Source organism: Arachis ipaensis, chromosome B10 (genome assembly GCF_059453495.1).
Source record: "Arachis ipaensis isolate K30076 ecotype BB chromosome B10, ASM5945349v1, whole genome shotgun sequence".
NCBI classification, from domain to species: domain Eukaryota; kingdom Viridiplantae; phylum Streptophyta; class Magnoliopsida; order Fabales; family Fabaceae; genus Arachis; species Arachis ipaensis.
In genome coordinates this window covers 8,025,779-8,051,390 of record NC_142435.1, presented here as the reverse complement: position 1 = coordinate 8,051,390, position 25,612 = coordinate 8,025,779, and the positions used below count along the sequence as shown (strand labels likewise).

Genomic DNA, 25,612 nt, shown 5'->3' with positions numbered 1-25,612 from the left:
TTGAGCAGCTTGATGTGAAGACTACATTTCTTCATGGTGACAGATAAAGAAATTTATATGGAAAAACCAAAGGGTTTTGAGATTAAAGAAAAGGAGCATCTTGTATGCAAGTTGAAGAAGAGCTTATATGGGCTAAACCAAGTGCCAAGACAATGGTACACAAAGTTTAATTCCTTATGGAAGGTCATGAGTATAGTAAGATTTCTTCTGATCATTGTGTGTATGTCAAGAAATTCTTTGATGGTGACTTTATAATGCTCTTGCTTTATGTTGATTACATGTTGATTGTTGTTCATGATGCTAAGAAGATTGAAAGTCTTAAGAAAGACTTCAACAAATTCTTTGCTATGAAAAATTTGGATCCTGCAAAGAAAATTCTTGGCATGAGAATTACTTGTGACAGGAAGAACGAAAAATTGTGGTTGTCGCAGCAGAAGTATATTGAAAAAATTTTAGAGAGGTTTAGCATGAGTAACTCCAAACCTGTTAGTATTCCACTTGCTAGTTATTTCAAGATGAGTTTGCAGCAATGTCCTACACGGGAAAAGGAAAAATAAGAAATGAAGAAGATTCCATATGCATCTGCAGTTGATAGTTTAATGTATGCTAAGGTTCGCACGAGGTCAGATATTGCTCATGCTGTTGGAGTTGTTAGTCTACTTTTCTCTAATCCTGGCAAGGAACATTGACAAGCAGTGAAGTGGATTCTCAGATACCTTAAGGGTACTTTCAGAGTTTGTTTTTGATTTGAAAGTGGCCAACCTATGTTGGATGGTTACACAGATGCAGATATGGCTGGAAATCTTGATTCAGAAAAGTCTACTTTTGGTTATATGATGACTTTTGCAGGGGGAGCTGTGTCCTGGCAATCCCAACTTTAGAAATATATTGCTTTAACTAGTACAGAGACAGAATACTTTATTGTTGTTGAAACTTCTAAGGCACTCTTGTGGATGAAGAAATTTCTACAAGAGTTAGGCATCAATTAAGAGAAATTTGTGTTATTTTGTGATAGCCAAAGTGTCATCCATCTCAGCAAAAATCCGACGTATCATTCTAGATCAAAGCACAAAGAGGTGAGGTATCATTGGATACGTCAAACGCTTAAGATGAAGTCATATGCACTTAAGAAGATTCATACTGACAACAATGACTCAAATATGATGACTAAGAGTTTACCTACAGTGAAGTTTGATTCTTGCAAAGAGAAAGCGAAAATAATAGAATAGCTTGTCTTCACTTGAGTTGGTGAATAAAAAATTTGTTGTTGGGTCCCTAACTCAAGTGGGACCAACAGTTTAAACAAAAACAAAAAAAATAATAAAAGAAAAAAGTGATACTCCACGTGAAGAAAAAGAAAAAGGGAGAGAGAAATTGAGTCTCTCATTTCTTGAAAGAAAGAAAGAAAGAAAAGAAACAAAGAGAAAAGTGGATTGGCGACGGAAAGAGAAGAAGAAGAAAAAAAAAAGAAAAGGACAGTTACATTTTGATCTCATTGAACTGGTAAACTTGCTTCATTTTTTTATGAAATGTTAGTATGTTGTTCTTGGTGTAGAGATGAACATTAAGATATAACTTGCTAGTTGTATTACCTTCTCTTTTGTCTGATTTGAAATACCCACTTTGTAAAAAGTTTATGTTGATTTCATCAGTTTTAATGATATATTTTGTTGATTGTTGAGATGACTTAGTGCTACTAAGAAGACGATTGTGTACCCATTATTTTAATAGTAGAATATTTTACTGGACTAAGTCTCGTGAGTTTTTTATTCTTCTTTTAGGAGTCTTTCCACGATAAAAATTATGGTGTTTAATATTTTAATTTCTGCTATTAGATTTATTGTTTGGAGTATCTTTAATGTTGTCTATTTAATTACATAAATTGTGAAAAAATTATTTTTGGTAATTTTGTTTTTAGACAGGTTCTTACCTCAATTTTTTTCAACAATCTAGAACAAGAGAACTTTTTTTGGCAGAGTCTATGTTGTATTTGTGAGGTTCTTTCTTTAACACCTACTATGTGGACTCTTTTCTTCTCTAGTATCTTACAAAAAAGATTTTTTAATATGTATTAAATCATTTTTTATTTGAATTTTCTCTTACATTTTCAAGAAGGCACACGCCTTTAAAAGTGTCAGCAATCAAGTTATAGACGGCAAGAGCAAGTGTTGTTTTTCCCATTCCACCAATTCCATGAATACCAACCATGTGAACCCCATCAATAGATTTGATATCTAGAAGCAAAGCTACCTCTAACACTAGAGACTCTAGTCCAGCTGGGTGATCAGCAAAGCTGCATGTCGTCTAATCCTTTTTGACATGTTTTCCACAATGTTTCCAATAAACTTGTGTTCATATCCATCCCTGCGCAATCTAGACTAGTTAATAACTTAATATACATTTGGTTGTATACATACAAAAATGTCTAAGTTTTGACTCTCATTTCAATTTGAAATATTAGACAAATGAAACAAATTTAAGAAGGTGAGGTACTTGAATTTCAAATGATAACATGACAAATTAGCCAGTTGATGCAGAGCCTCCTTCCATTTGTCCACCTTGTTGTTCATATGATCCTTGTATCCGTTCTCATGCTTAGCCATTGCCTCTCCAAAACTGTTTTTTAGATGGTGCATATTGAAGGATCTACCTCATAGAAAACAGGCAAAACCAAGCGATTATTTCCCTTGATGCAGTCAAGTATATGGACCAGTTCATCTAAGCTAAAAGAAGCAGCAGCATAGTTAGGAAAGAGTACAACGATGGCAATCCTGGACTCTTCAATTGTCTTGAGAAGTGAAGGTCAGATTTCCTCTCCACTTTGAAGTTTGTCATCATCAAAGAAATGGTGGATTCTTTTGTCATAAAGAGCTTTGTAGAGATTGCCAGTGAAACTGTAGTGAGTGTCTTGGCCTCTGAAACTAATAAACACATCATATGATAAGGGAGAATGCAGAGCCATGAAAAGAAAGAAAGATAGAACTGTTGTATGTATGTTTGGAGTTGGGAGCGTCAACGTAGTAGGCAAGTTTATACAATTGATTATGGTGATGATTTATGTTTGTTTATGATGAGAATGCAACTTGTCTAAATTCTTAGTCAAACAATATAAGATGACTTTATATGACGTGCTCTCTGAGTTAAACATTTATTGAATAATAATATGTAATAAATTAATTAATTATAGGGGTTATGATTTTACAATAGTTGATTATTTGATTTTTAAATTTGTCAAGTAATCAAAATTACTTACATGACATCATTAGATAAAAAAATATCATAATTCTAAAAATTGAACCGAACTAATCAGTTCAATCGGATTAACCAAAAACTGATTATTTATCGGTTCAGTTGAAGTATAAAACTGTCCTACAAAAAACTAATCAAAAAATCGACCAAACCGACGGTTAACCGATAAATCATCAAAACCGGCAAATTTTTTTTATGATTTCTGGTTCGGTGCATCACTTATAAATGACGCCGTTTTGCTATTGCTTAAAAGAAAAAATTCAGAAGGAAGAAGACCCAAGCACCCTCCTTTCTTTCACTCTCTGAAACGGTGAAAACTAACCCTAAGCCCAGCTAGCCACCATTACCATCCCGCATTGCCGAACTCTTCTCCTCCGGTAAAGGGTGCTGTCGCTGCCGGCGGGGACAAAGCGTGGGTTCCGTCACACTCTTCTCACCACATCGCTAAACTCTTCTCAGTTCTCGTCGCTTTTCTCGTTGCCATTGCACGAAGGATGCGTTGACTCAATGGCGTCGCCATTGCAAAGGTTGCTCTGCCGGTCATCGTCTCTTCGAGCTCTGTGTGTGTGTGTGTCCGAGGCAAACATCCCTCTTCGAGCTGTCTGTTGCTCTCTATCTGAGCTCACTTCCCCTCTTTCGTCGCTGTCACTTGGCTTCCTCCTTCACCACAGGTCTTCAATTTAATTTTTCTTGTTTTGTACTTTTGTTTGATTTTCTACTTTCTGGTTCTGAGTTTGTTAATTTCTCAGTTTGTAAGCCTCCATCCTACACTGCTTTTTTATTTTTGTTTTTGGGAGTTAATTGCTGTTTTTCTGGATTTAATTATGTTGATTGTTGATTGTTATTTTTTTGGGTTAATTGTTGTTTTTTGAGTTAATTTTGTTCATTTTCCATTGTTGTTAATAGGACTGGATTGTTGTTATTTTGTTCTGACTTCTAGGTTAATTATTGTTGATTATTGAATTTTCTAAAATGTTGTTGCTGATTATGAGAAATGAATGATGTCGTTGCTAATTTTCTAATGGTCTTGTTTAATTTTGAGTTGATGAGTTAGATCTAATTGTGAGTTGCTGGGTTTAAATTTGAGTTGCTGAGTTAATGATAAATTGATAATGATTTTGTTAATGTTTGCTTAGTCAGTTGTTGATTTTTTAAAATGTTGTTGTTGATTATGGAAAATGAATGATGTTGTTACTGATTTTCTGATGGTCTTATTTAATTCTGAGTTGTTGAGTTAGGTTTAATTGTGAGTTGTTAGGTTTAAGTTTCAGTTGCTAAGTTAATAATAATGATTTTGTTAATGTTTGTTTACTCTGAGTTGCTGATTTTCTGAAATGTTGTTGCTGATTATGGGAAATGAATGATGTTGTTGCTAATTTTCTAATGGTCTTGTTTAATTCTGAGTTGCTGAGTTAGATTTAATTATGAGTTGTGTAACACCCTACCACACAGAACTTTACGCCTAGAACGTAAATCAAAGGTGGTGAGACACTACAACTTCTAAAATAAAAATATGTAAATAGATATATATGAAGAATAGTTTAACTAGGAGCCTTGGAAGAAAGGATGATCAAAACAAGACTGAGAACGCGTCACACTCGAAAGGCGATAGGATAGAAGGCTTATACAGAGAACCAAAGAGACAAGTATATAAACGGAGTTTCAAAAAATAGATATATAAGCAAGCTCTAAACTCAACTTGCGAAGCAAAGGTCGGCTAGAAAATATATATATATACAACCCCAAAAATAAACAAGTAGATAAATATAAATCATGTTTCTCCAAATCAATCTCTAAGAGGGGAAAAACATAATATATACAAGATGGAGAATTTATACACATATATAAACATAAACCAAATACAAACACCAAGTCTCAAGATAGTTCTTCGCTTCCAAGAGTCTCCAGAATGCTCAGTGCGATGCCTCGTATCCTGCATCTGAAAACAACAATATGGAATTAGAACTGGGGGTTCTCAGTATGGTAAAGGTGACCGCATAGATAATATATAAGGTCTCGGAAAAGGCAGAGGCATTCCTAGAACTCTGACTCTCAAAATTAAACTTAAGAAAAATAAAATAAACCAGAAAGTAGGTAACTGTCTAAGGTTCTCAAGTCCTAAATCAATTTTTAATTTAACCCTTCACTTTCTGCTTCCTCCATCCCTCCGAAGCACAGATGCACAGACAAGCAATACACACAAAGAAAACACAAGTATGATATAGATACAGCAGGTAGCAAATATAGCAGGTAAGTATAATAATCACATAGGCAAGCCCAATTAATGCACAATCCATCAAAACACACATGCATATGATGTATGCCTGCCATATGGCTAATGAGCTCATTTGTCAGTTATATAGCCAAACCTGAGATGTCCGGTAGCTAACCCGGACACTGTTTTTCTGTTGTGCATTAATACCATTAGAGGGAATATGTGTCCTGTCACCATTAGAGGGATTATGTGTCTTGTCACCAATAGAGGGATTATGTGCCCTGTCACCATTAGAGGGAATAGATGCATTGTCACCCTTACAATCAGAGAGAAAACACGGACATACTTGTCATCAATCATCAATTCATTCAATTTCATAATCAAACCCAGTTTCCATCATTCTTCTTCCTCATCTCTTTCCGGAGCAAGTGGACAATGCCACTGCCTCTTACCCGAGGTCTCAACTCTTAATCAAATTCAATTTTATTTTTATATTCATTCTTTTCTAATCAATTCTAACTCAAAACATAATCCTTTTCTTAATAACTAAAAATCAAATTATAAAATCCTTAAAAATCCATATCTTTCTAAATAACTACTTCAAATGAAGCCTCCTATTTTTATAAAATTTTCGGCTGCATCTCTTCTAAAAATTAGACTTTTGCCACTCCTTAAGGGTCCCAACCACCAAACTAAACACCTCTCGGTCATTCAAATTATTTTCAGTATCAAATTATTTCAGAATCAAACCAATTCCAATATTAAATCTTTTCCAAAAACTAACCAACTCCAATAGCAAATCGTTTACAAAATTGAATCACACATCACATACCATATACACAATCATCAATAATTCATTCAGTTTATCGTAATCTTAAGGCCTTTTAGCCTAAGTTTTCACGGGACATTAAACATTAACTACAAAAAATAAAAATCATACCTTGGCCGATTCCCCCTAAACTCGAAACACCTCAAAAACCTCTCTTTTCACAAGCTCCAAGCTTCCAAACGTCAATTCCACAAGCTTAATCACCCAGATTTCGTTTCAAACCGCCCAATTGAACTCCAAATCAACAAGAACACAATCTAATTCATACAATATCACTATAATCATCATAGGGTTCACTAATTCAATGATTCACAAGGGTTTAACAGTTCCTTACCTTAACCATAGATCAATTGGACAAAACTCAGTGATTATCTGCTACTAGAGTTTACCTAAACTGTCAAAATCATTCAATTCCTCAATACCCAAACTCAAAACCCACAAAATTGAGGAGAGAAAGAACTAGGGAAAAAATGCAAATTTTTTACCACTTTGTTCGGATAGAATTGAAGAGAATTCCGAGACGAACGCGTGGCCATAAACAGGTCGTCAATCGGAGCTCCGGATTGAAAGTTACATGGAATTGAATTTTGTGGAGGAAGGTTTCGTTTCTTTTCTCCTTCTTCCTCAGCGTAAAACCCATTTTGTGAAAGGAAGGAGGCTGAATGCCTCGTTTATATAATGGGTCTTGGCCCGATTTGGTCTCGGTTTGAATTTGGTTCAATCGATTCGGTCCGTTAGCCTGTTTTTGGGCCAAAATTTTTAAAATTAGTGTTAAAATTTATATTTTAATTATTTCTATCTCATTAAACTATAAAATTTAATTTTTCTAATTTTTTAAATAATAATTAATTTATTAATTAATTAGTTACTAATTATCCGGAGTTTACAAGTTGCAAGGTTTAAGTTTGATTTGCTAAGTTAATAATAATGATTTTATTAACGTCTACTTATTCTGAGTTACTAATTTCTTGAAATGTTGTCGCTGATTATGGAAAATGAATGATGTTGTTGCTAATTTTCTGATGGTTAAATTTTTTTTGCTGTTGTTTTTCTGATGAATAAATTTTTTTGGCTGTATGTTGAACATTATTTTGTCATTATTTAGTTATAAACTTTGATATTTGAAGTTGTTTATAAATTTTTATTGATAAATTATTGATAATTTATTAGGTGAAATTGTGAAATTTTAAATTTTATTAAGCGAAAATTATTGAATTTAAATATTTGAAATTATACGTTGAATTTTTAATAATTTTATATAATATTTAATTAAATCGGTTGAATTTCGATCGAACCATTAAACCAGTAAATCAGTCACCTTATTAATTTATTGACCAGTCTAGTTTCTACAATTTTAAAAAATATGACTTAAAATTTAATGTAAAATTTGTTAGTGTTAACTTTTAATTATATAATAAAAATAAATAAGTGAGCCATGAATGAAATACATCAAATTTTTATGTTTAATTTTTTTATTTTTTTAATGATGTTAATTCAATATTGAATTAGGTATCAATTTGAATATTTGATGCCCAATATGAACAAGAATTGAAAACAATAAGTAAAGTATTTTTTGGGATAAACTCACTCTGAAATCTAGTAATAATAAAAGAAATATATGAGAAGTTATAATAACTGAAATTAGTTAATTAACAAAATATGGTTTTTTAATAATATTATATATTTAAATTTTTTTGTTAATTAAGTTTAATTAAATTAATTTAATATTAGTAAAAATTAATTATAAGTAGTATTATTCTAAATTTTATTATTTAATTTAGTTAGACTTGATTCATAAAAAAACTTGGTTACATAATATTAACTTTTTTTCCATCAAGTCGCTCTATAACGGGTAACTAGATACGAATATATACGGACGTCTCTGTTAGTTTTTTTTTTTTTTTTTTTTTTTACGAAAAGATAGGAGACTCGAACCCACAACTTCTTAGTTCACATTTTTTATTTATTATATATCTAAAATGGTAATAAATTTAAAATTAGTTAAAAACTTAAAATAATAAATAGACAATATTTTAAATAACGTTTTTTTTATCTATACATAGATAATATTTTAAAAACAAAAATTTGTGTATGTTCCATTCTAATACATTTCTTATATGACTTAGTTTTGAAATATTAACCTCTTAAAATTAGAATTATAATAAGGCAATCAAATTCTTTTCCACCAAGTGAGTACAATGTTTTAGGCATTGTTTTGGTATTCTTCTGAAATTAGAAAATAAATTATCTTCTTTCATATATTATTATATAATAAATTTATTTTGCACACTTTTAACAAAGGAAACAATTATATATTTAATTAATATAAATTATAGTTAACATTTAAATAAAAATAATATTTTTAAACATATTCTAAAATTATGCAATACTTAAGTATTTATCAAGTTTTTAATCACTTTCAAAGAAAATTTACTCCAAAATAATTATTTAAATTAATTTCTGAGTTTTTAAAATTGAATATTTTATTTTCTTAAATTTTAAAATATGTAAAACAGCCTCTTATATTTATTTATATTAAACAATAAAATTTTACTCAATTTGATTTGAAGAATTTACAAAATAGTATTGAAGAGTTTTAAAAATCTTAAATAAGTTTTTGAAAAACTTAAAATTTTACAATAGTCAATTTAATTAAACGGATCAAATAAAGAGAACTATAAATCTGTCATAAATATTATAAATTATTTATATATTTTAAAATTCAAAGGAGTAAAAGTGTCATACATTAAAAATCAAGGGACTGTTTTAGTAATTACCCTTAATTTCACGGCTTAAATACGCGGCGCAATTGTCTTGGCTTGTAATATCCCAGATTTTTAAAAATTAAATAATTAATTATTTATGAACTAATATATTATATTGAAATGTAGTGTTTAAAAAAATTATTTTTAATAAAAATAATTAAATAAAATTTTATGAGTATTGAAGTTTATTTTAATTATTACTTATTCTATTAAATTTGATTATTTATCAAAAAAATAATTTGATAAAATAAAAATAAAAATTAATTTTTATTGTTCTTCTTATTACTATTATTATTATTATTGTTATAATTATTATTATTACTATCGTTATTATTATTATTAATATTAAACTATTATCATTATTATTATTATTATTATTATTATTATTATTAGGGTAAAGTATATTTTTTGTTCTTGAAGTTTGGCAAAAGTTTTAAAAATATTCCTAAGTTTTATTTTATTTCAATTTTGTCTCAAAAGTTTTCGATTTGTATTAAATATATTTTTGATGGCTAAATTTTCAAAAAATTTAAGACTAATTTAACAATAATACATGAAAATTATGCTTTATTTATTTGTGTTGAGAGTTGTTCTTATTAAATTATTGTTGAATTGGTCTTAAATTTTTTAAAACATTAACTGTCAGGGATATATTTGATGCAAATCGAAAACTTTTAAAACAAAATTAAAATAAAATAAAACTTAAAAATATTTTTAAAATTTTTATCAAATTTTAGAGATAAAAAATATACTTTACCCTTATTATTATTATTATTATCGGCCGAAAGCCTTTAAGGGAATGAACAAAAGAAAAAAAAATGGAATGTGACTTGCTAAGCTTTATATTTATGTGTATATATATATAAAATCAACGACACGTAAGTCCTCCATGTGTCACCGTAACACTAATTATCCATTCTTCTTTCATTAACCATTCCTTCTCCAAGCAATACTGAACCATTTTTCTTTGGGAAAATAAAGAGAATGTCGTGAGTGAGAGAGAACGAGAGAACAATGGTACCGTAAACTTTCGGCTTCGATTTCGTAACTCAAAAAAAAATCTAATTCAATAAAAGTGTTTGTATTTTTTTTCTCTACACGTTGGTGTTACTTTTATTCGGTAAAAGTTGATAGTGACATAGTTCATCTTTCTCTTAAATTCAGCCAATTGGAGTTTTAGAAAACACAGACAATTTCTGACGTTTTCTTCTTCAGCAGCTTGGTCAAAAAACTTCTTTAAAACTTCTGTTATTTTGATTTCGTACAGAAATAGGGGATTTTATTTCAAAATTAATCGTTTTAATTTATGAATGCCATTAAAGTCGTGAATAAGTACAAATAATTTATAAATGTCTCGTGACTAGTTTTGTTGTTATGAGTGGTTAATTGATGAAATTGAATTACGACTGGTTGAATTGAGGCTGTGACTGATGTTGGTTTTCTGATTTTGATGAAATTGTTTAAAATTCTAATTTATGAGATTATGCTAAATTGGTTGGTTGTGCCTGAAAATTCTGATTATTGAGTTGGAAAGTCGGTTTGATTGAATACTATGTAAAATGATTTTCTTTTCTTGATTTAGGGTTATTTTGATATTGAAAATAAATCTGAATTTGAAACGATTTGAGATAGTGGGAATGAGTTTTATTGATTTATCAAAAATGATTTTTTTAGTCTTTTGAAAGAGGTTTAAATCTGAAATGGTTTTGAAGTTGGTTTGGAAAAATCATGGTTAAGTAAGAAATGGTTTTTGTATGAAAGAAGAACTTCTTGTAAATAAAGTATTTTTGGAGGTTTGGAAAAGGTTATAAAGAGTGATATTTGTTTTAAATGAAAAATGATTTGAGTTCGGTTTATTAAGAAAAGGAATCTTTGCTACAGGAGAGCAGAGAACAAAGATCAAAAGAATGTATTAATTAAAGAGATTGTCTGCCACAGGAGAGCAGATGTGACATTGTTTGGGCCTTAGTGCCAAATGTAAAGTGGGGACACCCACACACTGAGAACTGTTTTCCAGATGTACGCTTATTGATTTGGAAAGTCACACTGTATACGGCCTAGCCGTACGACTTATAAGCACACTGTATGCATCTGGAAAGCTATACCTGGGACTTGTGCCCAGGTAATGTCGGGAGCGGGTAGGCAACCGATACATGAGCTCATGGCCTGCACTAGGGATAGACATGCATCATGTTGTTTGCACATTTGCATTTGGTTGTGTTTACTTGTATTACTTCTCTGTGATTGTGCTGTTTGACTTGTTTGTAAGTTGGTTTAGACTTCTTACTTGTGCTATTAGTTTGCGAATGTATTGAGGTGTTTAAGAATTGATGTTGTGATTATTGAGGATTAATTATGTGACTGAGAGATGTGTAATGTGACTAGTTTTATATTTAAAATATGATTTGAGTTTAGAGATTTCAAAAGAGGTAATTAGTTAGCTAAAGTAAAACCAAAAGTATTTTCAATTTTTCTTTTGGTAAAGTTAATTATTTGTATTTTATTTCACTACTTTTACAGCATTTTCATTCCCTACTGAGAACGTGTGGTTTGTTCTCACCCCAAAGTCTCCCCGCTTTCAGTGACACGGGTTCGAAGACTCAGTTTGAAGCTGCGGGCGATTATTAGTCTTATTTGAGTTAAGTTTATGCGTTGAGTTGCTTTCATAGAATTTTCTCACCTTTATTATTAAGCTTTTATTTTATACAGAGGGATAGGAATTGTATATGAGTTTCATTTGAATCCTTTTGTATAATATGTATTATTATTAATAATCATGTGATTATTATTATTTGAAGATCTTTGAAATGTGGTTTTAGTTAATAGAAACAAAATTTTCTGTCTTTTCTTAAAAATTGAAAGAAATCGAACTAAAGGCTCAATATTAAATAGTAAATAAGGAAAACAGGCTAGTAACGCCTCACTTTTGGTATGATCATGACGTGCTAAAAGTTAGGGTGTTACATTTGTAACAGCCCAAACTACCCGCTAGCACGATATTGTCCGCTTTGGTACACAAGGTCTCACGGTTTTGCCTTTGATGATAGGGATGATAGCCAAAGCCCCCACACTCACTCGTCAAAACGTGTCATGTTAGGGAGAGGTATCCACACCCTTATAAGGCATGCTTCGTTCCCCCTCTCCAATCGATGTGGGACCTTACAATCCACCCCCCTAAGGGAGCCCAGCGCCCTCGCTGGCACATCGATCCGAGCTCCAACTCTGATACCATCTGTAACAGCCCAAACCATCCGCTAGCACGATATTGTCCGTTTTGGCACACAAGGCCTCACGATTTTGCCTTTAATGATAGGGATGATAGCCAAAGCCCCCACACTCACTTGTCAAAACGTGTCATGCTAGGGAGAGGTATCCACACCCTTATAAGGCATGCTTCATTCCCCTCCCCAACCAATGTGGGACCTTACAGGGCTGGTGGTTCTTTGCAGTGAAGTTCGTCAAAGAAAGCTTTGCCCAATCATCTTCCCACATCAATGCCTTCAATGCTAAGATCCCATGCCAACATCCATAATTATTATTTTTGGAGTAATACCCCAAATAGGTCCTCAAAGAATTCGCATTCGGACAGATTTGTCCCCAAAAAAATTTAACTAAAATTTTGTCCCTGACTTTCTTAGTTATACACCAAATACATCCTCACACCAGGTTGACCCAGTCAGGTCTAAGGTTGACGTCCTACGTGGAGGTAACCTGGCTGACGTGTCCGGTTAAGAGCGACGTGTCACTTCCAGGACACTTTGGTCCCTGTGGTTGCTGGACAAAACGATGTCGTATTGGAGTACAAAAGAACGACATCATTTTTTAGAGGACAAATACATCCCCACAATGGAGGGCAGTGCAATGGAGGACAGTGCAACCAAACAACGCCGTTCTATTTGGGGGGCCAATTTAAAATTAGGTTGTGTAGTTGATGATGGCTACTGGAGTTGATGATGGCTAGTGGAGGCACGACGTCAATTGCAAGTCGGAGACGATGTGGAAGAAGTATTAGTGGCGAGTTGAGTGTTGACAGTGGGATGACTGGATTCGGGAGGGGTCGACTGAGAAAAAGAGAACATCCCAAGTGTAAGTGCAGAACATATGTTGTAATATGCAGGCCGCGCACGCAAAAAAACTCGAATAGGTTGTTCTTTGGTTGTCCCTATTTCAAGGTACTGGAGAGTTTTTTGTTGTGACATGTGTGATAATTGCAATGGGTCTATAAAATTGTTTGCCATTTTGTTGTTGTGATTGCAGGAAAAGCAAGGTTATTGTGATTTTTTTGCATGGTTTGATGAGATTTTTGGGTATGGGATGGATGATGTAGTCGAAGGGCAGAGATTGGCTTTTGTGGACACTGGTGCGGTTGATGAAGGTGTTGTAAGCTTGAACGATGGCCTAGATGAGAGAGTGAAACAGTTGGAGGATTTGTTGTGGAAGAAAGATGAGGATAACCAATTTGTGAAGAAGCATAATGTTTTTAATTTTCTTAGGGGTGTAATAATTGGTGCATTGGTAGGTGTGGTTGTATTTTGTATCTTTGTGGTGGCTGTTTAGGCAAACTGGATTCTATGTTAATAATCAAGTTATTGTATTGAAATCTATATTTATGGTTAGATGGATATTAGATGGACATGAATTATATTGATTAAATTAATTGTGGTCAAATAGGATAAAAGAAATATATTGTTTTTGGGTTATTGTAGCCATATATCAAAAGGGTGACTTAACTAATATTCAAAACATTGTAACTACACAAGTAATTTGATTCAGTAGCAACATAAATCAAATGAAACAAAACAAAGTTCTGTTTCCTTCAACATACACCAAAAGGAAACCAAACTAAACAAAAGGTCTATTGTCTTAAACGTAGAGTACACCAAAACAAGCCAAACAAAGAGGTTCTATTTTCTCAAACATAACAAAATATGGTGTTTATAATAAGTTGCACACTGATTCTTAAAAGGGTAATTTCTTCTTAGATTGGTTCAATCCCGGTGTTGGGATGAATTTAAATATTCCAAATGCTGTCTGACAGGCGGCAGCTGCCGTCATATCTGCACCGACACTCCCCTGTACCTGGGGCCTCCTAATTGTTTGCTTTGGACATCTGAAAGGTTGCTGAGCCTAGAATTTACAAGATTGTTATGAGTATATTTCTTATAAATTTCAACATACACATTAACCTAATTACAACTAGCATACCTTGGGTTTGCTTGAGACATTAATTGTGGCTTGTGAGGGAGGATTTTCAATTTGAGTCTCATAAGAGAGAGGATTAGGATGTTGCATGCTACCTTGTACAGATCCTTCATTCTGTGTGACCAATTACCAGGCAATTAGATACCTAAAAAATAATTTATAAGACAACTAAGTCCCTGTAGAATAACATTTATGGTGCAGATAGGTCCCTGCGTATAGGGGCAATGGTCTGCACCACAATATTGTGCAAACTAAAACTCTGCAGAATACCACTAATGCAATTCATGTTACCTAAGATAAGGGGGCCGATTGAGAAATAACCATCTCATGTTGTGTCTGGGACTGATTCTTCTTTCCTTTGCCCTTTGAAGATGATCCTTGCTTTGCTGCACCCTTGCAAGTTTTGGAATTGTGACCAATTTCTCCACACTTGGCACATGTTACTCTGAAATGTCTTCTTGGCCTTTGTCCCATCAGGGCCGTCTTCCACTGCATCAGGTCTCCTTCGCTTCACAGGACGTCCAATTGGTCTCTTAATTTTGGGGGGTATGGAACTTGTCCAGATTTATCCCAATATTCATTACTGTTGACAGGGCTTATAGAGTGAGCATAGGTAGCCTTGAATGCATCCATCTTCTGCCATTGATGGACATACCCCTCTGGTCTATCTTCTCTTCTGTCTATTGCAGCCATTGCATGCACATAAGGGGTCTGTGGTCTCTCAATCAAATTGAAATTGTGATTAATATATGATGAATTATGTCAGAATGTTAAACCCAACAAGCCTATTAAACACACCATAGAAATTATCCTCTAAGTCAACTCAGAAAATTCCATCGAGCACTAATTAAGAAATTAATCCAAGGAAAACTTAACCATTACCTGTAAGTTGCCACATGTTACAAGAACATGTGTTGTTCCGTAGATGCACCCCTGTTTTCTTCATGTCATATTGCACCTAAAAAATGTGTCTAGCATCATCACCAGTCCATTGAGCAGTCCAATATATAGTGTTGAGTTAAGAAATTAACTAAATTAATTAGTGATGACAAACATTATTTTTGGGTAAAATAAATAATTAGTGTTGAGTGTTAATAATGATATGTTACTAATTATTTATTAAACAGTGCAGGCCAAGACTTTGTCTAGCAGCCCAAAATGGAATAAAAATAAAACATCAAGGCTAATGGGCTGGTTAGTCAAGTGGAGCCCAAAAGAAACAAAGCCAAAGAAACTAACGGACTGAATATGAAGAAAGCAAACCCAAGCCCGAGATGCTTACCCAAGTTGATCCCACCAAGCTTCTCATACAAGATTGAAGTCTTCACTCTCTCTTATTGCTTCGGTCAACAACAAAACATTAGAAAGAGAGCTGTGTTCCTTCTGCTACTTTTATCAGAGAAGAAAGAAAGAGAAAGCTTAATCATAAAGCAAAGATCTAATCACCCATCAAGTTGAGTTAGAAATTAAAAGGTGATTTATTTCTATTTGCATGCAACTTACTTTCTTCACTTCATCTCAAATCTTCTGGTTTACCATTTTTGGATAAATGGAAAAAGTGTTCTCTGATCTTCACTGCTGTGCATCTACGGTCATATATGTGTCTTGGGGACCAAGTTGTTTTTCAATGGCCAAGATCTGGGATTACCATTGAAAATGTTTGTTTATACTGCTCAAATGTCTTCGGTCAAGCAAAAAGGAGACAGCTTGGAAATCCCTAATTTGGGACAAATGAAGAAAGCAATCTCTGTTCACCACTGCTGTACATCAATGGTCAAGATTGTTTCTTAGGGACCAAGAAGTATCTCAAGGGTTCAGATCTAGGTTCACTATTGAAAATAATTTTCTTTGCTTCCCTGAGACTTTCGGTCAAGAAAGAAGGTCAGACTCAAACTTCCAATTTGGGGATTAACTGTGAAAAAGGTGATGTGGTGAGTTGGTGAAGCACAGTGCTCAAGGAGTTGACCTAGGGAGGAGAACCCAGCAACATGCAAGGAGATAAAAGAAGACTTTTTGCTCATTCAGAAGCAAGGAGAGAAAACCAGTGAATAGAGGTTTTGTTCTGAGAGAGCTCTTTGAAGAAGTTCAACTAACTGGACAGTGTAACCTAATCAAAGGTGCATTTCGCCAGTATGAAGAACTGAATCAGAGGCTTGCCAATCTGGTTTTTCGCATAGCACAGAGGCTGTTGATGAAGTCAATCTCCTTCATATTTTACAGATTGTAATTTACTTTTCAATGTGTATCTTTCTGTAATTTCTTGAGAGAAAAGGCATATTGTGAGAAAGCTCAAGTAAAAGCCATGAGTGGAAAAAGGCTGAGTGATACACTTGAGAGAAAAGCCTAGAGTAATTTTCAGATTTCTTTAGGTGTGTTTATGTCTTGTATCTGTGAGGTATCCCTTTCTTAGTTGGGTTCGCACTAAGAGTGAATAGTTAGGTATTAGCATAGCCAATGTCAAGTTAGGTTATAACTTGAGTGTGAAAGGATTGGGTCAATCTTGTGAAATTGGTGTATGTAATACTGTTAACTATAGTGAAATTCTTCCATAGTTGTGGAGGAGACTAGATGTAGGTTGCATAGCACAAGGCAACCGAACCAGGATACATGCTGGTGTTAGCTTTTCTCTTCTCTGCTGAGTTCTGTTTTCTGATATTCATGAGACAAAAATAAATTGTCTCATAAATTTTCGCTGCTTAGTTCAAACAGAACCTGAATTGAAAGTTTGTTTAAAAAGGGTAATAACAGCAACTAAAAGGAAGGCATAGATTCAACCCCCCTTCTCTAAGCCTACCACAACCTTCATTTACATTCTTTCATGATGTCATCCATCCTCTTCTGTTGCACTGGTGCCACAATGCCTGTGTAGGTGCTCAAAACTCTCTTATGCTGGGCCATCCTCCTCATGATGTAGCATCTCAACTCTTCCAGCATTGTCAAAATGGGTTTTCCTCTGTAGTGGACTATCTTGGCATTCCACACCTCTGTCATGTTGTTGGTGATGTTATCCAGTTTCGGCCAGTGGCTAAAATGTGATTTCGTCCAACATGCTGGGTCTAATTTTGCAAGGTAAGCCCATGCATCCTGGTTGACCTTCTTTAGTCTATTCATGTGCTCTCTAAACTCTGCATGCGTACTGCTTTTAGCACAAGTCCATACGACATTCTTCAACTGCTTGCTCTTGTACTTATTGGTGAAATTCTTCCATATATGCCTAACACAGTTCTTGTGATGGGCGTTCGGCATAACCTCCTTCATCGCCGGCATTAGACCTTATACAACATTGAAGTGTGTTATAACTAAATTAAAGGGTGTAATAAAATTTAGAGTAAATTTAATATAACAGTCAACAAAAAAATAGTCAAAGCTAGCATCTACCTTTTGCTTATCACTGATGAAGTTCCACCCTTCAACTGCAGCAGGGCCTAAGTCATTTTGCAACAAGTCTAGAAACTATTTTCAGGTTTCTTTAGTCTCACTAACAACCACTACGTATGCAATCACGTAAAAGTGATTGTTGGCATCTTGTGCTGCCGCCGACAGCAGTTGTCCTGCGTAATAACCCTTCAGAAAGCAGCCGTCTAACCCGATCAACAGTCGACAACCAGCCCTAAACCCCTTTTTACAAGCATCCAAACACACATATAAATTTGTCTGAACGTGAATTTTTTGGAGACCTATTTAGGGTATTACTCTTATTTTTCGGATTCAATTTTTTTGTCACAATAATGCATGATAAGGACGAAGAATCTTTGTTTGGAGTTCTCATAATCTCATTCTTAATAGAGTAGAAAATAAAATACAAATGTCAAAGTCAAAGCTAACTAAATCAATCATTGACACACAACACACATATGACAGCCAAACCATAAGAGAACCTTTGACTTTCAATTTCAAAGTTCACTAACCTTTCAAGTTGAAGGAAAACTCTTCACTTAGTTCTCCATTTCACAGGAAGAGAGCAATCAGCCAATCACTTCATATATGTTATGATAAAGTCACACGCTGGTAACATGCTCTTTCAGGTCAGTATCAGTTGATTATCAAGCTATTTTCAATCTCTTCCTTTAACAATTTTATATGTCAATCTACTATTATGTACAAATGTTTCTTGCTTTTATTTCCATGTAACTAGGAAAAAAATGACCTTTGTATAATCATTACCCTGATTCAATTCATCTCTCATTTCGCATTATTGGCTTGTTTTGTTTGTATGATTTAGATCTATACCTTTCCAATTTGGTGAGCATAGTCTTGGAATCTTGCATTCTCAAGAAATGCACATGGAAATTTCTGTTGGAAATCTTCTTGCCGTTGCAAACCTCTTCGTGATCCTAAGTTTATCTGCTTCTTCAGAAATCTTCACCTACTATGGCCGTATTGCTGAAATAGAAAAACATTGCAGCTCATACTTATCATTGGCTTCTAAGTTAAGCCCTGATGCCAATAGAGGTAGCAGAATCAAGAGAGAACTTTCTTTCACCTATGGAGATTGGGAGCAGGAGGATGGAAATGCAACCTTGATGCCATTCAGCCGACGCAACAGTTTTGAGGACAGTTTAACCTTAAAACTAGTCTCTTTCAAAGTGGTGGATGTTAGTTCAGTCCCTCACTTTGAAAATACAGTTAGTCTTGGAGGCATAATGTCCATAGGCATATCTGATGAAGGTTCATATTTCCCAAGTCACAAATATTTTTCTTTCACAAAAAGGCCTGGCTTATCTGTTCTCAAAATTGCATTTGAAGGTGTATACTTACAAAGCAATGAGAATGGGAATGAGCATTTGATGTGTCTCTTGGGAAACACAACTTTACCAGTACCAATACCAGAACCATTCAACTATGACTATAATGGTCATCTTCTAGATTACACCCTTTTGCAAGATGATCAGATTTTACTTGTTCTTCGGTACCCTCCAACGTTCAATTTGACAAGTAGAGTTATGAGAGGCGAAATGCGGAGCTTGAACCAAGAAGGAAGCTTGGCATACTTTGATAATGTTCATATTTCTTCCCAGCTGAATCACCACTTCAGCTATCAATTCAGCTCTGAATTGAAGTCCAGATCTTGTGATCTTTATCCATATCAACAAGAGTTGACAACATATGGAGCAAAATCGTTTGATAGCAGCTTTAGTTTCTGCAGGTTTCTCAGGCAAGTTATAGAACGACCTTTTGATATTCTCCAAAACTATAATGATAGACATGTTGCTGGCAAACTAGGCCCTTTTCAACTCGGAAAAGAATTTAGTTCTAATTGGACTCACCAAAACTTTAGGCTGCTCTTTCAGAATCTTATCTGTGAGGAGGAAACATCTAACAATATTGTCCAAACTACAAGAGTTTCTGCAGTTCTAAGAGCATTTCCTGCATCATTTCCTATATTTGCATGGCAAGGTAGAACGGGTCTCTCAGGCCTGACTCTATCTGCAGAAGGAACATGGGATTCCTTAACAAGAAAACTTTGCATGACTGGGTGTGTTAATTCAGTGTTAGACTCAGAGGAATGCAACTACCAGATATCTTTACACTTTCCAAATGTGTTCTCCATCAAGCAGAGGAGTGTATTGCTAGGTAGCATATATAGCATCAAAAATGAAACAAATACATCCTTCTTGCCTTTGTTGTTTGATTCACTAAGGGGCCCTTCAGATCTCAAGAGCCTTGGTTTGTATAACAATCCATATTATAATTACTCAAAGGTTGAGCTAGCTGCAGCAAACAAAAAGAAGAGTCCACCCTCCAAATTGTTCACCTTTATCAAGAAGTTCTTGAAGTATCCAACTCTGGTGGATGGACTAGATTTGCATGCTCAGCTAAATTTCCTCTCCAATAAACTCAATTTCCATGGGTGTGCAGTTCATCATCAATCCATGAGCAATCAGAAGTCAAGGGTCGATATTCAGATGGAAGTACTTTCACTTGATACTTCATATCAACATGAAACAACAGAACCAGAAGAGAAGAACCTCATTAACATATCATTACATCTGGCGTTCTCTGAAGGATATTTGGTTGAAAGTGAAGTTCTTTTCCCTTACTTCTTGGAAGGTGTTTATGATCCCTTAGCGGGTGATATGCATCTAAGTGGTTGCAGAAAGGTTTCACCAAATGATAACAGCAGTTTTCAGCCTGGGCTAGATTGTATGGTAGAAGTTAAGGTTCAGTATCCATCTGAATCAACAAGATGGCTGATGTATCCCTCAGTTGAAATGACCATTACTAGCCAAAGGAGCGAAGAAGATGCGCTGCATTTCAGGACTATCACGCTCAAAACTCTAAGGATTTCATACAATGAGCATGAACAGGACTATGCCTTGATGAAAACCTTTGAAGGTGTTCTAAGGCTTCTGATTTCCCTAGCAGCAGTAGCCATAATTTGGAACCAACTTCGTTACATGAATTCAAATGATAGCTGCATTCCTTACATCTCTCATGGAACGCTTGCTCTGTTGATGTTTGGTTATGGTGCAGAGTTGATAATGTCCACTGAGATCCTCTTTGAATCAAACCAACATTCTATTAGAAATTTGCCTTATGAATTGCAAACCCCAAGAATTCTTCTCCTGTTGGTTTCTTTGCTTCTTACTATAAAACAGTATCAAAAGGTGTCGAAAGCTAAGAACATGGCAAATGGTTATTACTTTGTACCTGCAATGTCAGTGATCATGAAGACTCTGGCCCTGAAGATGCAAGATTTATTTTTGATGCCTCAAGTCATTGAGAACATGGCGTGTAGTAGTCAAGTGAGGCCTTTGAGGAAAACATACTATTTTGGACTCACATTGCTGAGGTTGGTTATACATTTCTATTACTACATCAGAGATCCATGTCCATTCAATTATGATGGTGGTGATGCATTAATCTACAACCAAGTGGGATCAATTTTGTTTTACATTTATGATATCATGATTCCCATCATTATGATCTTATTTGCTTCTGTGGTCTACATTCAACAAAGCTGGAACTATCTAAAACCAAGAAATCCTTAAATTTTTTTTCCTCTACCTTGTTTCATTTGCATTCATCAATCACAGTGTGCAATTTCCTTGTTTTCTTGAGTTGTATTTTATCAGTAAGTGAGCTATGAATATAAACACTGACATGCTTGTAAGTTCTATGCTGTGCCTCCTTAAGTTGTAAGGTCTATACATATATCTTTCTGAAAAGTGAGTATCAATTGAATGCTTAAAAATTAAAATGAAAAAAAAAAAAGAACTGAAAATTATTAAAAAATAGACACGCTAAAATCGAAACATAATAAAATAAATATATACATAATAACAGACATGGCTCTAAACTTTTTCTAGAACAAACAATGTTAGTCATGTGAAGTATAATAATAAAGAGGAAAGGATATGGATGTAATTAGGGGAACAAAATTGAATTCAGGGTAGTTAGAATTCTGTTATGAGCTGTTTTGTTAGTTAGTGTAGGTAGCTTAGCTTGTTGTATTTGTACTGTAGTATTGCTTTGCATATATATGTGTTAGTGTATGAGAGAGACAGACTTGTAATTCACTTTCAATCAACTAGATTTAGACCTGCACAATATGCAAAACATTAATGCTATAAAAGTCGTTGTGCAAATTTTTTAGATAAATAAAATGATAATAGAGAAATTTTTATAGTTAGTTATAAAACAATCTATATAGATCTTAAAATAAATATAATAAATTTTATAATAATAATAATAATAATAATAATAATAATAATAATAATAATAATAATAAAAACTAATTCGATCAATCTATACCTTATATACATTGAAGTATTTACTTAAGTAATACTTTTTTAGTCTTAGCCAATGAGTTATAGTTCAAATGGCATAGCCTCTCCATACTCAATTAAGAAGAGTCTCCTATCTTTGGTAAAAAAAAAAAAAAAATACTTTTTTAGTCTTAAGACAAAAAATTATATCATAATAAATTCTATAATATAATAAAATATAATTATGTCAATCTATAGTGAATATATATTAAAGTATTTGTTTAAATAGAATTTTTTGATAAAGTATACAAAAAAAAGAATTAATCTTTTTCCTATTTAGTTTTGATAAATTCAAGTATTTTTGTAACAATTTTTTTAAATATCGTTGAATATCAATTGACTTTGTAACTTATAATTTAATTTTAAAAATTCAAAAATCTATTAAAAAATATAATATATAGATTATTTGATATATAATGTAAAGTATATAAGAATAGAATAATATTTTAATAGGTAGAATTAATGACAAATAAATAATATGATAATTTTTTCTTGAAAAATAATCTACTAATGATATTAAATTCATTATTAATTAGTCACCAAAAAATTCATTATTAATTAAAAAATAATGCTAATAAAGGTCATTAGATGGAGCAGTGGGGATTTATGGGGCCTACAGTATATATATATATATAATTAAAAGTATAAGTGTTGCTTTCAACAAACATAGCTTAAGGCCCAAGATTGCAAGCACCTTGTGTAGGGGAGAAAGTTAAAAAATAGGAATTAGCTAGTATTATTTCAAACTGGAGTGAGATCCGTATAATGCGCAGAATGATAAACTAACAAAATAATGATTATATAGTATATTTTAATAAATAGTATATTATTTAAAAATTAATTAAAATAAATTTGATTGTATTTTTTATTTAAAATATTTAATAGTATAAAAGATTTTGATATTAAAGTTGTATATAATTATATTTTTATTTATTTTTATTTTTGTATTTATTTTAGTTGATAAATTTAATTTTTTCTCTGTGATATTTGTCTATTTTTTTTTTTGTTAATGTTGAGTTATTTTTATCTCTTTTTTGTCATATGTTTTTATGAAGACATATTTTTTTAAATTGTTGACTTATATGTATTTTTATTGTCTTTTTTGTTTCATCTTTATATATAAATGAGCAATATAAATAATTGTTTTAAATAATTAAAATTTTTGTAGTATTATTTGTTTTATTTGTTGTAAGAAGAGTTGAACTTTAGTATTTATTGTTAGGACAAATATCTTGTGGTAATCATATATTACTGTAAAGATCTTTTTTATTTAAAATTTTATTTTTTCTTATCATTAGTTATATGATATTTGCATTACTATATATAAATTAAAAATAAATTGTATATTTATTTTTTTTATTCTTTAAATATCAACTTTATTCTTCCTATTTTATTGTGGTTTTTCTTTTGACATTTATTTATTCTTTTTGTTTAGTGCATGCAATTTTTTAATGACCTTTACAATAGTAAGTATAAATATTTTTAGAATATTTATTTTGTGTATATATAAATATTGAATAAGTTATTTTAATAAGATTAATTTAAATTATACAAAAACAAAATACATATTAATATTTTTGTTTGACCCACTCTATCTCTTAAGTGATACAAACTCAAAATAGTATTGGAAAATGTTTAAAATCGATTCTTTAATTTTGTTCACAACAGTTGTGAGTAAAAAATATTTTTTATTGTACCATTAATTGGCCTATATAAATCATTTGCATCTTCTATTTTTAAATCTTTTATGGTGTAAATTTTTTCCTCACAATTACATAAAAAGAGGTATTTCCTATACTAGTAATCATAATTAAAAATTAGTAAATAAAAAGTATAACTATAAGGATCTTAAAATATAATCACATTCACATATGTAAGTATTATAAAATAACAAAAAATATAAATAATAAAAGTAATAAGAATGTTTCTTTCTTTAAAAATGCAATAAGTATTTTTCTTTCGTATTTTATCGTTTAATATATATGATCATTTTTAAGTAAATAGGCTCTTTTTTATTTGTTGATATAAATATTTTTCATACATGAATCATATAAATTTTGATAAACTAATTATTTATTTGTTTAATTTGGTGATATTATCTAAAAATTGATGTTTCATTGTGTAACTTTGAGATGTTCTATAATTTATAGTATAAAAATAATTAAAAAATTAGAGTTAGAAAATATTGATTGAGAATAAAAATATGAATAATATAATATAAAATTAGAAATCAACTATATAATCATAATATATTTGAATGTAACTAATAAAAATATTTTATTGTGCTAAATTTGAAGTTGTTTATAGGAATCTTCAACTATTGGTGTGAGAGTTTGTGAAATGAAGTAAAATAGTGGTAAGAGTCTTATCTACGATATATAAATAGGTTAAATAATATAGAATTTGAGTATTTACAATTTAAAATTTACTATAATTAATATTATTATTGTGACCCTTTATAGATATTTATTACATTTAACTAGTGTTTTATATTTTCATTGAATAATAATATGTAATAAATTTATTAATTGCAGGGGTTATAGTTTTTATAAGAAAATTTAATAAAATCTTCTTAAAATTTTATACTTTAGAAAACAAGATATTACTTATTTAAAAAAATATCCTTTTAAAATTTTAATCAATAAAATGTACTTTTTAAATAAAAAAAAAAGCATTTCTTTCTTAAACAAAACCAATTCAAATGGACACTATTTCGTATATCATAGTCATTCGTCAAAATTTCAAAAGGTATGGAGCATATTAGTTTTGACTCAAGGAATATAAGTTGTTAGAAATTATTAGCTTGCAACAAGTAGCACGACGTCCGCAGTAGCACTTTGGAAAATTCTGAAGTTGAATTTCCAGGTTCGAATCCTGGCTGCGGAATTTATTTTTAAGTATTCCACTTCTGCCGTTCTGCGCTATATAACAACACCAAAACGTTAAATGGGTGAATGATAAACCCAAATTTAATCTTTAAGTATTCCACTTCTGCGTTCTGCGCTATATGACAACACCAAAACGTTAAATGGGTGAGTGATAAACCCAAATTTGATCATAAACAAGTGTAATAATTGTAATTATAATTTTAAGTTATTTTATTAAAATTAATTTAAATTATAATAATTTGATTAATAAAAAAGTAATGAGTTATACATTGTTTACTTTTTTTAATTTAGTGTTAATATAGAAACAAGTGTAATTATCCGTGTTAAAATTATAATTATAATTTTAAGTTATTTTATTAAAATTAATTTAAATTATAATAATTTGACTAATAAAAATATAATGAGTTATGTATTGTTTGTTTTTTTTAATTTAGTGTTGATTGTATTAACTCTAAAATAGTTATTAACCGGTTTTAGTAATCTATTTTTTTTAATAAATCAGACATATATATACTGAATGTGACCATAAATAATCTAGTAATACCTAAATCTACCAACAAATTATTATATGTGTAAGAACATATCAAAATTAGCTGAAAATGAACAACAAATTATTAGAGAATTTTAATGCAAAAAGTTCTCCAATAAACAATAAATAATTTAAAAATCCACTTATGCCTGCAAAATATATACCT

General features: G+C 31.9%; 1 protein-coding gene and 1 pseudogene across 1 annotated transcript; one reads left to right on the top strand and one right to left on the bottom strand.

Moving 5' to 3' along the window:
- Positions 1 to 2,076: 2,076 nt before the first annotated feature.
- LOC148579092 (disease resistance protein RPV1-like) lies at positions 2,077 to 2,803 on the bottom strand (annotated as a pseudogene).
- A 15,355-nt stretch (positions 2,804 to 18,158) lies between these two features.
- LOC107620050 (uncharacterized) lies at positions 18,159 to 21,429 on the top strand. The gene is made up of 2 exons (XM_016322273.3): positions 18,159 to 18,285; positions 18,483 to 21,429. The coding sequence occupies exon 2, from the start codon at positions 18,538 to 18,540 to the stop codon at positions 21,250 to 21,252; it is 2,715 nt and encodes a 904-aa protein (XP_016177759.2). The 5' UTR covers positions 18,159 to 18,285; positions 18,483 to 18,537; the 3' UTR covers positions 21,253 to 21,429.
- Positions 21,430 to 25,612: the final 4,183 nt, after the last annotated feature.

Coding starts and splice junctions, on each gene's coding strand:
- LOC107620050 (XM_016322273.3), top strand. CDS start 18,538: ATGCACATGGAAATTTCTGTTGGAAATCTTCTTGCCGTTGCAAACCTC.